This window comes from Orycteropus afer, unplaced genomic scaffold (assembly GCF_000298275.1).
Source record: "Orycteropus afer afer isolate SDZICR_OR568_19922 unplaced genomic scaffold, OryAfe1.0 scaffold00080, whole genome shotgun sequence".
In the NCBI taxonomy this organism is placed as follows: Eukaryota; Metazoa; Chordata; class Mammalia; order Tubulidentata; family Orycteropodidae; genus Orycteropus; species Orycteropus afer.
In genome coordinates this window covers 2548740-2563556 of record NW_006921667.1, presented here as the reverse complement: position 1 = coordinate 2563556, position 14817 = coordinate 2548740, and the positions used below count along the sequence as shown (strand labels likewise).

The window sequence follows — 14817 nt, the reverse complement described above, 5'->3', positions numbered from 1 at the left end:
TACAGAAAACTTCAACACCTCAACACCAAAAAGACAAATAACACAATTCACAAATGGGCAAAAGACTTGAACAGACACTTCACCAAAGAAGATATACAAGCAGCCAACAAGCACATGAGAAATTGCTCACGATCATTAATCATTAGAGAGATGCAAATCAAAACAATAATGAGATATCATCTCACCCCAGCAATAATAGCAAAGTTCTACAGATCAGATAGTAACAACTGCTGACAGGGTCGTGGAGAGATTGGAACTCTTGTGCACTGCCAGTGGGATTGTAAAATGGTCCAGCCATTGTGGCAAACGGTATGGCGTTTCCTTAAAAAACTGAAAATACAAGTACCTTTTGACCCAGCAATTCCATTACTAGGAATATATCCTAAAGAGGTGAGAGATAGCGCATGAACAGACATATGTACACCTATGCTCATCACAGCACAATTCACTATAGCAAAGAGATGGAAACAACTTAAGTGCCCATCAACAGATGAGTGGACAACCAAATTATGGTATATCCACACAATAGAATACTATGCCACGTTGAAGAACAATGAGGGATACGTGGATCATCTCACAACGTGGATGAACCTGGAGGACATTATGCTGAGTGAAATAAGTCAATCACAGAAGGACAAGTACTATATGAGCCCATTACTGTAAAAAGAAAGAGAAGGGTTTGCTTGGGAGAGGTAGCTCACTTAGTAGGTTACCAGGATGGGGAGGAAAGGGGAGGGATTAATTTCGGGCTAGTTGGGGCCTACATGCTAATGTGGGTAGGGGAAGGGATATACAGGAAGGATATAAGACCATCATAATAACATTGGAAAATGAGAGGACACCTAACTGTGCACATAAGAGATAGATGACAAATGTTAATACCAACCAATGTGTCCACAATACCACATTGCCATTCACACCAAGCACTAGGCTATGCAGATAAACACATAAACACTTGAGATGATCAGACGGGGGCAGTGAACAGAGGTATACTCTAGACCAAGGATAGATTCAGCTGAGGCTAATCTTATACAGACACCAGTGATACAAAATACCTGCAGTCCTTCCAGAAACAATAGAAACCTCACAGACATCCTGAGACTATGGGAGAGAGATCCAATAAATCTACCCCCTCACAACCAAAGTACTGGGGGACACCAGACTCGATTGGCACAACAAAATACATAAAAGTGTTGCTCCACATTCTACATTGGTGAGTAGTAACTGGGGTCTTAAAAGCTTTCAAGTAGCCATATAAGATGCAGCTAATGGTCTCCTAGTGTCGGAAGTAAAGAAGAACAACAACAAAAAAATGGGCATTTAGAAGCAATCAGCCCTAGGACACGATGGCCCTCGAGACCAGAAGAACTGGATGGTGCCCAGCTACCAATGCCAACCACTCAGGAAAGGATCAAATCTGGAGATCCTGGATAGAGTGGGAGGGAAAATGTGGAACATAATCCAAAAACTCAAAGATGACCAGAATTACTGGTCAGATGAGATCTGGTGAAACTCACAATACTATGGCCCTGGAATACATTCTGCGCCTGGAATAAAACTCATCCCCAGGGGTGGGCTCTCAGCCCAATAATTAACAAGATGTAGACGCAGACCACTCAGCACAGGATGCTGCACCCATATACTCTATGGTAATACATCCCTTAGAGCAATAGACCATGGGACACCAGAGAACCAACATTCAAACTGAGGAAATGCAGCACAAACAGGAGTGCATATTTATGAGGGGCACAGGGGGAGGGTTGCAGAGTGGGGAGGGGAGAAGACTGTGTTAGGGTTGGACATGACGAATGGGGAATGAAACTAAATGTATCCATTACATTGAATGTAAAACAAGCTCTTAAAATAAGAAAAAATAAATAATAAATAAAAAAAAAGAAAAAGAAAATAAAAAAAATATAACCTTAAAAAAATAAAGTAAGCTTGGGCTAACTCTGACTCTGCCACAGGGACTGGTGTAAATACCTGTATCACCCTCTTTCAGATTCAGGGTGATTATTAATGCTGGCACTCCCTACAGGGTAGTGCTAAGCAAAGGTCATACCATCACATGTTAAGCTTGGGTTCCTATGTCACCCATGCACCCACTTCCTGGTCAGGGCAGGCTCAGTGCTATGCACATCATAGACTAGAACCTCTGTTGCCTTCAAATGCCTAACTGAATGCATGAGAACGTAAACCTTTCTACATCTGTACCAGAGCAGAATAGGAAGTTGCTACTCTGACCCAACCCCAAAATTTTGAGTGATAGGCAAAGGACTCAGGATCTCGATTTCTCCTGCTTTCACAGTTCTTAGATTCCTTAAGGAAAGCTAACAGAAGCCACAAGCTTTAAGCCTTGTAGATTAAATTGTTCTCAATGAGTAGAAGGCAAATACAGTTCTGCTTCCCCAGACACCAAATAACATTGTTGTTGTTAGGTGCCATCAAGTTGATTCTGACTCATAATGACCCTATGTAAGACAAAATGAAACATTGCCCAGTCCTGCACCATCCTCACAATAATTGTTATCTTTTTGCCCATGGTTGCAGCCACTGTGTCAATCTATCTTGCAGAAAGTTCCTCTTTTTTGCTGACCCTCTCCATTACCAAGCATGAGGTCCTTCTTCAGAGACTGGTCTGTCCTGATAACATATTAAAGGCTGTACTTCTTCCAAGACAGATTGTTCATTCTTCTGACAGTCCATGGTATATTCAATATTCTTCACCATACTATTATTCAAATGCATCAATTCTTTAGTTTTCCTTATTATTGTACAGCTTTCACATTCATATGAAGCAATTGAAAACACCATGGCTTGGGTGAAGAGCACCTTAGTCCTCAAAGTGACATATTTGCTTTTTAACAATTGAAAGAGATCTTTTGCAGCAGGTTTGCACAATGCAATACATAATTTCATTTCTTCACTGGTGCTTCTGTATGTGTTGATTGTGGATCCAAGTAAAATGAAATCCTTGATAACTTCAATATTTTCTCCATTTATCATTACATTGCTTATTGGTCCAGTTATGAGGATTTTTGTTTTATTTGTGTTGAGATGTAATCATAATAAAGGCTGCAGTCTTTAATTTTCATCAGTAAGTGCTTCAAGTTTTCTTCACTTTCAGCAAGCAAGATTTTGTCATCTGCATATTGCAGTTTGTCAATACCTGCCACGTTCTTCTTCATATAGTTTAGCTTCTTGGATTAATTGTTAATTTGATTGGATAAATACGGTGAAAGTTTACAACCCTGACACACAACTTCCTGATTTTAAACCATGCAGAATCCCTTGTTCTGTTCAAATAACTGCTTCTTGGCTTATGTACAGGTCCTGCATGAGCATAATTAAGTGTTTTGGAATTTCCATCTTTCAATGTTATCCATAATTTATTATGATCCCCACAGCTGAATGCTTTTACATGGTCAATGAAACACATGCAAACATCTTTCTGGTATTCTCTACTTTCAGCCAAAATCCATCTAACATAAGCATATTCTCTTTGGAATTGGCTTGAATTTTTAGTAGTTCCCTGTTGGTGTACTGCTGAATCATATTTTTAATCTTTTTGGCAAAATTTTACTTGTATGTGATATTAATGATATTGTTCAGAAAGTTCCACATTCTGTTGCATCAATTTTCTTTGGGGTGGGCACAACTATAGATCTCTTTCTGTTGGTTGGCTAGGTAATTGTCTTCCAAATTTCTTGGCTTAGGTGAATCTTCCCAGTGTTGCATCCGTTTGTTGAAACATCTCAGTTGGTATTCCATCAATTCCTGGACCCTTGTTTTCCACCAATACCCTTAGTGCAGCTTCTGCTTTCTTAATACCATCAGTTCTTGATCATATACCACCTCTTGAGGTGGTTGAACATTGGCTAATTCTTTTTCATATAGTGACTCTGTGTATTCCTCCCATCTTCTTTTGATGTTTCCTGTGTTGTTCAATATTTTGTTCATAAATTCCTTCAATATTGCAACTCAAAGCTTGAATTTTTCTTCATTTCTTATAGCTTGAAAAATGCTGAGCATGTTCTTCCTTTTTAGTTTTCTAACTCCATGTCTTTACACTTTTCATTATAATATGTTACTTGGCCTTTTCAAGCTTCCATTTGAAGTCTTCTGCTCAGGTGTTTTACTTCATCGTTTCTTCCATTTGCTTTAGCTGCTATACATTCAAGGGCAAATTTTATATTCTCTTCTGACATACACTTTGGGCTTTTCTATCCTTCATTTTTAATGTCTTTATGTTTTCTTCATGTATGATATACCACAACTCAGCCATTAGTGTTCAATGTCTCAATGTGTCATTTTTCTAAGGTGGTCTCTAAATTCAGGTATACTTTTTGGCTCTCATGGACTTGTTTAAATTTTGTTCAGGTTCAATTTTATTTTTCATGTGAGCAAGTTATGTTCATTAAGAAGTAAAATAAAGAACGTGGTGAATGAGTGAGTGTGGAGGGTGAGGGTGAGAGGACAATGGGATGATTTTCAGGGTAGGAGGACTCAGGGGATGGGCTGCATAGAAGGCCAATTCCCGCAAGTGAAAGACAAGACAGGAAGAGCACATTGGAGGAAGAGATTAGTACTTTATATTCTCAGAAGCTCAGGAGAGATATGACTCAGAGGTGATAGATTTGGCATGGAGAAGTGACACATAGCCGAGCTCTAAGACACAGTTGAACATTTCTCTCTTACATAATGCTTTACTTCTCCCATCCAAAGGGTCCAAGGCATCATTTAGGGGATACATTATAGGCACAGACTGCTCAGAACTGTACCTGCTGTTTTATTTCAATGTAAAAACTCATAGATCTGACTGTCTTATCACACTTCAGACTCTGATAGTGATGATGTGTGTAGTATCATTAATTATAGTCAATTCAAATTAATAACTTCTTACACTGGTGGTATAAGCCCAAGCCTAGAAGAAACCTGAGAGAAAGATAAAGTATTGCGAAGACAATAACTACTGTCTATTAGAAACCTTCATATGAAAATGTATGAGAAAACATGTGGCCAGTTTAAATAATTTGCCAGAGATCCTCCAACTCCTGGGTGGGAGGAGCAGAATTCCAGAAGGCCTATCTTACCCCAAAATTGTCCTGTCTGGAACTTGCAGTTTATTTAGAGACAAAACCAATATACCTAAAACAATTAGAGAGAGATGCAAAATCAACATTGCAGTCATTAGCTAGATTGCATTGAAATTTCAAAATGAAAATGGTTTTATTGTTTTTTCTGATTATAAAAGCAAAACTTCCTCCCCGTAAAACAATTCAAATGTTACAGGATTGTAATGTGCAAGAGATGCTCATTCCTCATAATCTCATGACTCTATCCAATGCCATAAATAGCCTCTTATAATTACCTCTTTTTCCCTTAAGCATGCATGTACACCATGTTACCCACAACACACAAAAATAAGTGCTTAAAAATTAGATCATATTCTATAATCTGTTTTGTTTTCTACACACATCATAGAATTAATTGCAGTAAATCTGCATGTTTGCTCTTCCCAAATTTTTATGACGATGAGTTAACTTCTTATAGATTAATAGATAATTCATTGATGCCTTGACACCAATTTAGCTCCAGGTAGTTCAAGTGCAGGTAACATTTATCATAGAATTATCCTGGCAATCTTCTCCTCTCACAAGTCTGTCACATGACAGGTTATTGCCAGTACCCTATAGGGCTCCATCCTTTTCTAAATTACCATCAACATATATGTAATAAGTCAGGTTTATTAAGATGGACTAGGAAGAAAGGCTTGGCAATCTACTTCCAAAATTTAGCTAATGTAAACCCTATGGATAACAATGGTCTGATCCTCAAGTGAACATGGAGATAGTGCAGGATGAGGTAGCATTTTGTTCTGTTGTGCAGGGAGTTGCCATGAATCAGGGACCGACTTGATGGCAGCTACCAGCAAAACAACATCTGTGATAAATTCACCACTTTTAAGAATACAATCTGTTCAGTTTTGACAAAGTATACAGTAGTGAAATCATCGGAACACTCAAAAGTATCGAACATTTCTATTACTCCAAAATGACCCTCCTTCCTCTTGACCTTGATATTCTCCTCTCACTCCCATCTCCAGGCAACCACTTACCTATTTTCAGTATTTGATATACTGAAATATTTTTAGTACATTGTTTTTCTGAGAATAGTCATAAAGTATGTGGTCTTTTCTGTCTGCTTTTATTCACTTAGCAGGATGCTTTTGATATTCATCCATGTTTCACATGTACCAGTAGCCTGTTCCTTTTTATTGCTGAGTAATATTCTGTTATGTAAATATACCCTAATTTGTTTATCCACTAACCACCTGATTAACATTTGGACATTTTCTATTGTGTGGCTAATAATGAATAAAACTTCTATGAGTAATCCTATTCAGATCTTTGTGTGGTCGTATTTTATATCTTCCTTAGGTAAATACCTAGGAGGGGAGTTACTGGGTTGTATGGTAAGTGTGTATATATTAGAAACTACCAAGCTGTCTCCTAGTGTGGCCATACATTTTTCATTCCAAAGCCTCACCAACACTTTGTAATGTCAATCTTTGATGTTAGCCATTCTAGTGAGATTTAGTGATGACATCTCATGAATTTATTGTGCATTTCTCCAATGACTCTTTATGCTGAATATATTTTCTTATGTGTAATAGCCATTTACATACCTTCTCTGGAAAAATAAGCCTCCCTCACTTTAAAAAAAATAAATTGTTGGTCTTCTTATAATTGAGTTGTAAGTTTTCTTTACATACTCTAGATATAAGTCCTATATTGAGTATGCTTGTATTTCATACTGTTTTGTAACTATTGTATGCTCTGTTCTATTTATTTATTTATTTTTTTAAATAATTTTTCTCCTACTTCAGCCTGGTGGCATGGTGAAAATGTGCTGGTGTGTAAATGTGACTTTCCCTTGTGTCTGGGTTGCCAAGTATCTTCTCTCTTATGCTGGCTCACATTTGGCATTTAAGGATTTGTTAAAATTTCAGTAATTTGTATTATTACCCATTTTTAAATTTATCACCTCTTTTGTCCTATGCTCTGCCAAAGGTAAAGCATTTCTTATGTTTTGTATCTCTTCGGATGGGGGTCCTCATCCTTTGAAATTCAGTTCACCTGCTTTATTTGTGATCACAGATCTTATGTGGGCTAAAATATTTTCAAAATGTGATTTTCTTGATTATCTGGTTTTTATTACCCTCTTGTTAATTTCTATATCTTCTTCAGAAGTACAACTACTTCTTCCCTTACTCTTTTGAAAACATTTTTTGAAGAGATTTTTTTAAAGAATAATTCTGATGTGTGTGTGTGTGTGTGTGTGTGTGTGTGTGTAAAATTTGTCCTTCTAGCTATTTTTAAGTGTATATCACTTTGGCATTAATTGTGTCATCATGCTGTGCAAACATTGCCACTATCTACAAAAATAAGATAAATATAAGATTCTACCCTTAGATATTAATACTTTGCTTCTGAGTTACTGTGATTGTAACTGAACGTGTTATCCATGCACTTAGCCAAAGCTTAAAACAGGTCCTAGAATCTGAAATCATGCTGACTGGCTGCCTTGACTCAAGATGACTCATGATACTGGGCCCTCCTTTACCCCTATCCAAGGTTGTGATCCTTTAAAACATACACTAAGTCCATTTATTTTCCAACAAATAGACAAAGGAACAAAAGCTAGTAAAGGACTTCTTATTTTAGAAAAGCCCATCTACTGACATGTTACATCACTGTGGCTGTCCCACTGAATCCTGCCATCTTGTCATTTTTCACTCAACCAACAGCAGTCACTGGTTGATGAAGATGTACTTACATAGCACAGATATGGTCATAAAAACTTCCCTTTCTACTTCCAGTGCTCTTTTGAGACTAGCTCACCCCCAAGAATGAGAAAATATGAAAATACAGATTACTGATCTATTATTTTGTTGTATATTGTTAAGCATGAGATTTGGGATTAAATAAGGCTTCCTTCTTTCCCTCTTTCCCTTGCTTCTGTGCTTCTTTCCTTTCTTCCTCCTTCCCTCTCCCTCCTTTCTTCTTCCTCCCCTCTCCCTCCTTTCTTCTTCCTCCCTTTGTTCACTCTTTCTTTCCTTCCCAGAAACTGGCAAGGCTCCATATATAACTCTGGCCATATTCTGTCCCTGGGCTGTAAAGCAGTTAGATTGCCTTCCCCCAACTTTGCACTTTAAGACACATCTATAAGAGATCACAAAGCCTAATCTTCCAGAGGAGGCTTGCCCCATTTAGGGTTAATAGCTCTGCATTTATTATGGACAGGGTCACAAAATCCCCAATCCCCATATCTCACAACTCAGAAATGCTAACATGAAGAATACCCCTATTGATTCAGGAAATGTATTTTCCTGAGACCAGTGGTTCATGAAATTTATTCTCCAATTGGATGATCTCTTGAAGAGTTGTTTGTCATAATCAGACTTGGAAATCATAGATCTCCTTTCAAGTGATGATTGTGCTGTAACCTCTGGCTCCATCCACTTTTCTGGTCTGGGTAGAGTAGATTCCAGTGATAAATGAAAACCACCACTGTCTTATCAAATAGTGGCAGCACTCATTTTGTTTAACAGTGCTAGAAATTAGTTTTTCAGGCACTGATCTTGACAGGCCAGCTGTCAAAAGTGGATGTCTGTGGCCATAAATTCATCGATCCCATAAATAAAATTCTGTCTTCAAAATACAAGGGGAAGTCAGAATAGACCTACTTTACAAATGAAATGGTCTGGAGCTATATGACTAAGTGTCGGACTTCTTTAGGTAACAGGTTTTCCTGGTTCCCATTTATCAAATCTATCAGTCTTTCATTGACTGCATCCAAGTGGGGAGCATGAGGCAATCTGGGAAGGGAGGAAGATGTAGTTGATTCTAATCCTGGTCAGCTGTAAGCCTGAGAATCATTTAAGGGTATTATTTAATTAAAAAAAAAAATCCACCATGTTCTTCCATTTGGACTGATGTTTTCTCCTATTCTGATCTTAAAAATCCAGGGGTTCAAAAAGATGCCCTCAATCAGAAATGATTAAGGTTCAACACACTGGTCTTCAGATTTGGGCAAGAGCATATAGCATTATGGAAAAAAAAGGGGGGTGGGTATTTTCTCAGCCTGGGGCACTCAGCTTCAGCCTGATATGAGGGAATAATCAATATACCTGCCCATTGTAATGGCTCTGGATCCTGGAACATAGTCACACTTGGATGTGTTTGAAAGGCAGAATTTTGGTTTTGTTTTGAAGTATTTCTTTTTCTGATTCTTTGTCAGGGTACAGAATTCCTAAAGGCCAGAGAAAGAGAAGTCTGTATTTAAAAAATAAACAAACAATAAAAATTTCAAGTCATAAGCACTTTCAGATAAAAAGAAAAGGATTATAATAGCTTTATAGGAAATTTTTTTCCTCTCCTGAATTTCAACTGATTTGAGTTGCATTCAGGTGTCCGAATATTAACTCAGAAGATTTGATACTGTCTCTCTTCCTTCGTGGAGGAAGATTCCTTGTTCTCCTTGAGCTGGGCTTCAACAGTGGCTGCTTCCCCATCTCAGAATATGACAGGTTGATGGACCCTGCACCCCTGAGAGAGGTCTTAGAATATAGGCACCATGCTGGATGAACAAGGAATATGACTCTTTAGGAGTTAGGACACCCTTTGACCACATCTCCTGGGCCCTAATTGTCCTGCAGATTAATTGCATCTGAGACAAGCTTCCTTGCAGTCAGTCACGGGACTGACTTAGTGGATTCTGACTTTCAGATTGGCCATGACATAGTTTGTAGTCCATTGCTCAGCACTGTTGTGTCCTCAGCTCTATTTTGAGTGCTTGTTACAAGACTGGTCTTTTCATCTATGCAAGCTGTTCTTAGTTAGTTCATCCTCATTGTTATGTGCCATCAAGTCGGCCCTACTCATAGCAACCCCTCCTTGGGTTTCCAAGGTGGTATCAATACAGAAGTAGATTAGCCAACCTTCCAAGGAGTGCTGGTGGGTTTGAACCACCAGCCTTCTGGTTAGCAGTCAAGTGCCCTAGGCACTATGCTACCAGAGCTCCTTTTAGTTAGTTATAAAAGCTTATTTTCTTTACTGTTAAACAATGCAAACCGTTAAAAATATAGAAAAGCATAAAGAGTAAAAGAGTGAGTATTCATAATTTTACCACCTAGTTATATCCATATTTTACATTTTAACTTATTCCCACTGCTTTAAAAAACATAATTAAGGTAGTATTGTATGTACAACTTTATATCCTGATTCTTTACTTTTTGATTATTGTATTATTTTACACAAGATTATTTCATGTTTAATATCTCCTTTGAACAGCCCCTCAACTTGATAGGCAAGGAATGTATTTTTATTCCATTTTATAGATAACAAAATGGAATCTGAGCAAAGCTAAATTTGTTCAACACATATTTGTTGACTGCTTTCTATATTTCAAGCACTGTGTTGTCACTGTGCTGTCTGAGATCACTAAGGTAAGTGGGAGAAACACAACTAGATCATAGGTTTTCTGATTTATAAACATGCTAATTCCACACCTCCAAGTCCCTTCCCCCTACTCCCTGCCAAAATCTATACCAGCTATATAGTGACTTTATTTTGGAGAGGAAAATGTGGTGTTCAAGATAAGGTTGTGAACTCTGAAATGCAAATAGATAAGGTAAGGCAAAACCCAGTCTAAGAGCTGGGAATTCTAGACAGTTTATGAAAACAGGTTTGTGATATAAGGCAACATGGTAGTCAGCTTCCACATCTGGATTATGGATTTAGGGACAGAATTTAAGGCCCTGGAGATAATTTCTATTTCAGTTTTGCAAACATTGAGGAGATAATGCTAAAAATAGAGATAGAAGTTATTGGCTGCATGACCACCTTCTTATATATGTTTTTTACTATTTTCTCTGATCTTCTTTCATATTGTATGTTTCCTTTCTCATTCTGAGCCCTTCAGAGAGCTGTCTTGCAACTACAGGCATCCTATAATAGTCTTTCTGTTTTTGACCTCTTGATGAGGCCAGCTACCTTCTGGGAACATCATCTTTACTTATAAATTCTTTCTTTAATAGGTCCCCTATTGGGATGTCAAATTTTCCTCTAATCCTTGAGGATATAGACTCTTGGGACATGAGCTCATCAATTGGAAACAAGGTTTAATGAAAAAGGGAATATGGGAAAAAATTGTTGCAGAGTGGTATACAGTATGTATGTAGCCATTTCCCTAACTTTATATATATAAAGTAAACCTAAAACTAATCTAAAAACTTATTTTTAAAAATGAGTTAAGCATACCCAACAGAAGAGAAATCACATTCTTGGAAGAAGAAACTGAAAGAAAAGACTCAAGGGGAAAAACAATGTGTATGAGAAAAGTGAGGTGGGGTCGGAGTATACTGTGGCTCTGTAATATGAGATGAGAGTCAGAGTTTGGTCTGGATTAGTAAGGCCCCTCTTGGAGACCAGGCTAAAAGGTGTTAGATTTTTTTTTTTTTCTTTATGGAATTAGAAATCATTAAAAAATTTTAATTATTATAAGTTCATGTTTGAGTTTATTTATTATAAACTTGTAGAAGAATGGACCAGAAGAAAGAGAAATATCTAGACCAATGAGAAGATTATCACAAAAGTCTGGGGCAGAGTTGCTTCTTTGGCATGGAGAAGCATTAAGGGGAAGAGCCCATCTCAGAACTGAGCTAACACCCATGTTGCATTTCTATTAGGACAAGGTTTTATCCCATCTGATTCTCCTACCTCAATTCTCCATCCTTATGACTGATTACTATCTCAACAGAAACTCAGGTAAAGGTTTTTTGATCTAGGCCCAGCAGAGGCCCATTCTAACTCTCATCCAAATCAGGGCAGCAAAGAGTCAAGATGTTTCGTTACCAGTGCCAGCAAGGTTTGGCAGCACGTACTAGGAATTCAGTTCTGCTGCAGGCCCCAAAAGTCCAGTACTTAGAATGAATACATCATTATTAAGGCAACACTATCCCCACTATGACTGTGAATCATCACAATGGTCAGAGAGACCAACTTTAGTAACTCTACCTATATCTAGGGTAGTCCCAGCCTCAACACCAGGGTTAAAAAGTTTGGGGGTGCAGATGCAGGCAGCCCGAATACATACCATGTGTCTCATTCCTGTCCCCTGGGTTCACATCAATGAGGCTAAAAATCCTGGAATTCAACACCGTGATTCCTTTTGTCTGAGTTTATCCTCTTCCCTTTGGAAAACATTTTAAACCAGTGCAAGAATTTCTGAGTCTGAGACCCAGTGTAGAAATAGCCACAAGGTTTCCTTCTCAGGCTCTACTGGTTCCCAGAATGTCATATCTTAGATGTACATGAACAGGACATTTGGTAGACCTTAATTTGTTCTTCTCTGCAGTGTCCTCAAAATTAATTACTGGTTGATGGGATTTCTCAGAGGACATGGCCATGCTCTTAACTAAATTATTATTCATTCCTGCTAGGGATCCTCTTATTTAAAATGGGATGGATCTTAGTGAGTATCATGTTCAAAGTCACAACTTTAGCATATGTATGAGAAGCTGTCTTTTGGTTTCAACCCCCCCACAAGAGGTTTCAGGTTCCTTTTAATTTGGCCCTAGAACTAAATATTTCATTCTGATGTTCCTAATTTAGGCCTAGAATTATAGTATTTTCCAGGTGGAATGGTCCTACAAACTTTGAAAATGTGGTTTCATAGATAGTGTGGAGACCCTGACAAAGATGTCAGTACCATTGGAGATGCTGGGAGATTAGAAAGGTCATGAACTGGCTTCTTAGGGACCTGAGGCCCTCAGAGAATGCTTCTCCACAAGGGATACTTCATCATCTCTATTTAACTACGGGTCTTCTGGGATATTCTGATGAAGAGAAGACTGCTTGCAACCCGCTGATTCTTTAACCCCATGCTACAAGCGTAGTGCCTAAGGCACTTGCCTGGTAACCAGAAGGCTTGTGGTTTAAACCCACCAGCCACTCCTCGGAAGGAAGGTTGGGAAATCTACTTCCATGGTGATACTACCTCAGAAACCCAAGGAGAGGTTGCTATGAATTGGGTCTGACTCGACGGCAAATAACAACAACAACAATTAGGAGCGTGGAGTCCCTCGATACTGTAAATGGTTAGTTCACGTGGCTGAAAACTGTAAGGGTTATAGTCCACCCAGAAATGCCTCAGAAGAAAGGCCTGGTGATCTACTTCTGAACAATCAGCCACTGAAAACCCTATGGGGTACAGTTCTACTCTGACACACATGAGATTGCCAGCTTAACAAACTGGCTACTTAGAGAGTGGCCTATGGACAGGCAGCAGCAGCATCACCTGGGATCTTGTTAGACACAGTCTCAAGACCCAGAGTTAGAAAGTGCATATAAAATCTCTGGGTGATTTTAGTGCATATCAACATTTTAGGATCACTGCTTTAATCATTCTAATGTACACCATCCTGGCTGCACATTAGAGTCACTTAGAATACTCACATTTCCAATCTAGTCCTCTATAAAGCAATGGAATCAGAATATCTGGGGATAGGGAACAACCTTAAGTATGTTTTTAAACCCCCTTCAGAAGATTCTACAGTATAGCTAAGCTGAGACCTAGAAGAACAGTGATTCCCAATGGTTGCACAGCAGTGTCACCTGGGAAGCACCAAAATTGCCCAGCCCTCACCATTCTCCCAGTGATTATGATTAAATTGTTTTGAGTTGGAGGCAGATATCTGTAGTTTTAAAAATATTCCAAATTAATTGTTGGGGCTCACTGACAAGAGGAAGTGTTCCTTGCTGTTGCCCAGTTGTTGGAGGAACCAAGGAAAGGGAGCAAGGAGTCGAAGAGCACCTAGTTTTTTCTGCTGTTTTTGAACCAGGGTAAGGTCTTCTCAACCACCATAGGGTGCTTGTCAGAGATGCCTTTGACTCCTGGAAGGGTCCTGTAGACTCAGTAAGGCATCACACATGTATTCTGCCATTGGCTTCCACCTGTATGCCATGGGGTTTGCATCCCAGTGAGAACAAGCAAGAAGCTCTTTACCCTGCTCTCAGTAGGCACCAGGATGTTGGGCAAGCTGTGTGCTTGGGTTTTGTTACTTTTCTCAATGTTAGGCCTTCTTCTGTTCCTGGTAGAAGACTTTGTTGGACACAAAGGCATCTGGCCTCAGCAAGTCAAAGGAGTAATTAAGGAAAAAGGATTCTTTGGGGGAGAGTCAGTGACTTGGCCTCAGTAGATGGATAGAATAAAATGGGACATAAACATTTGTTCGAGAGACAAGTATTTATGATTAGTTTCATTTTTGGGGTCTGGTATGTCCCAAAGATCCAGATGAGTTGATATAGGAAGTGGTGCACTCTATTATGCCTCTATTTTCATTAAGGTTTTACTACGGCTGTGGGTCTCTGGGAAGCTCAGTGAGCTACTGACTGCCTGCCCACCTGACCCAGATTCCCAGCTTGGGAGGTGAGTTTTTATAGTGAGCATGGGTGCCTTCTCTGTCCTTTACACTCCTTTTTCTTTCACAGCTGGCAACATGGGATTCGGAGAAGGGCCTGAATGGCAGCTTACAAGAGAGGCCAATGGGCAGCCGCCTACAAGGACTGACTCTTAAAGTGGTGACTGTCTTGGTAGGATCATGTGGATATTTGGGAGCTTCACCTTTCAGGCTTTGAATCAGAGGCTTCTCTCTGTTTTAATGCTGGTTTTGGAGAGAATAGAAAGTTGAGTTTTGAGCTTTCATAAAGCTTTTCTATTTAAGTAGAGCCATGTATATGCTGATGATGTCAA

General features: G+C 38.9%; 1 protein-coding gene across 1 annotated transcript in view; it reads left to right on the top strand.

Annotated features, from left to right (window-relative positions):
* The window catches only part of GRID1 (glutamate ionotropic receptor delta type subunit 1), a 1411601-nt gene that overhangs the window by 1159350 nt on the left and 237434 nt on the right, over positions 1-14817 (top strand). The window contains exon 9 of the mRNA XM_007941430.2: positions 14556-14657. Coding sequence (XP_007939621.1) covers positions 14556-14657 — 102 coding nt within the window. The remainder of the gene's footprint in view (positions 1-14555; positions 14658-14817) is intronic.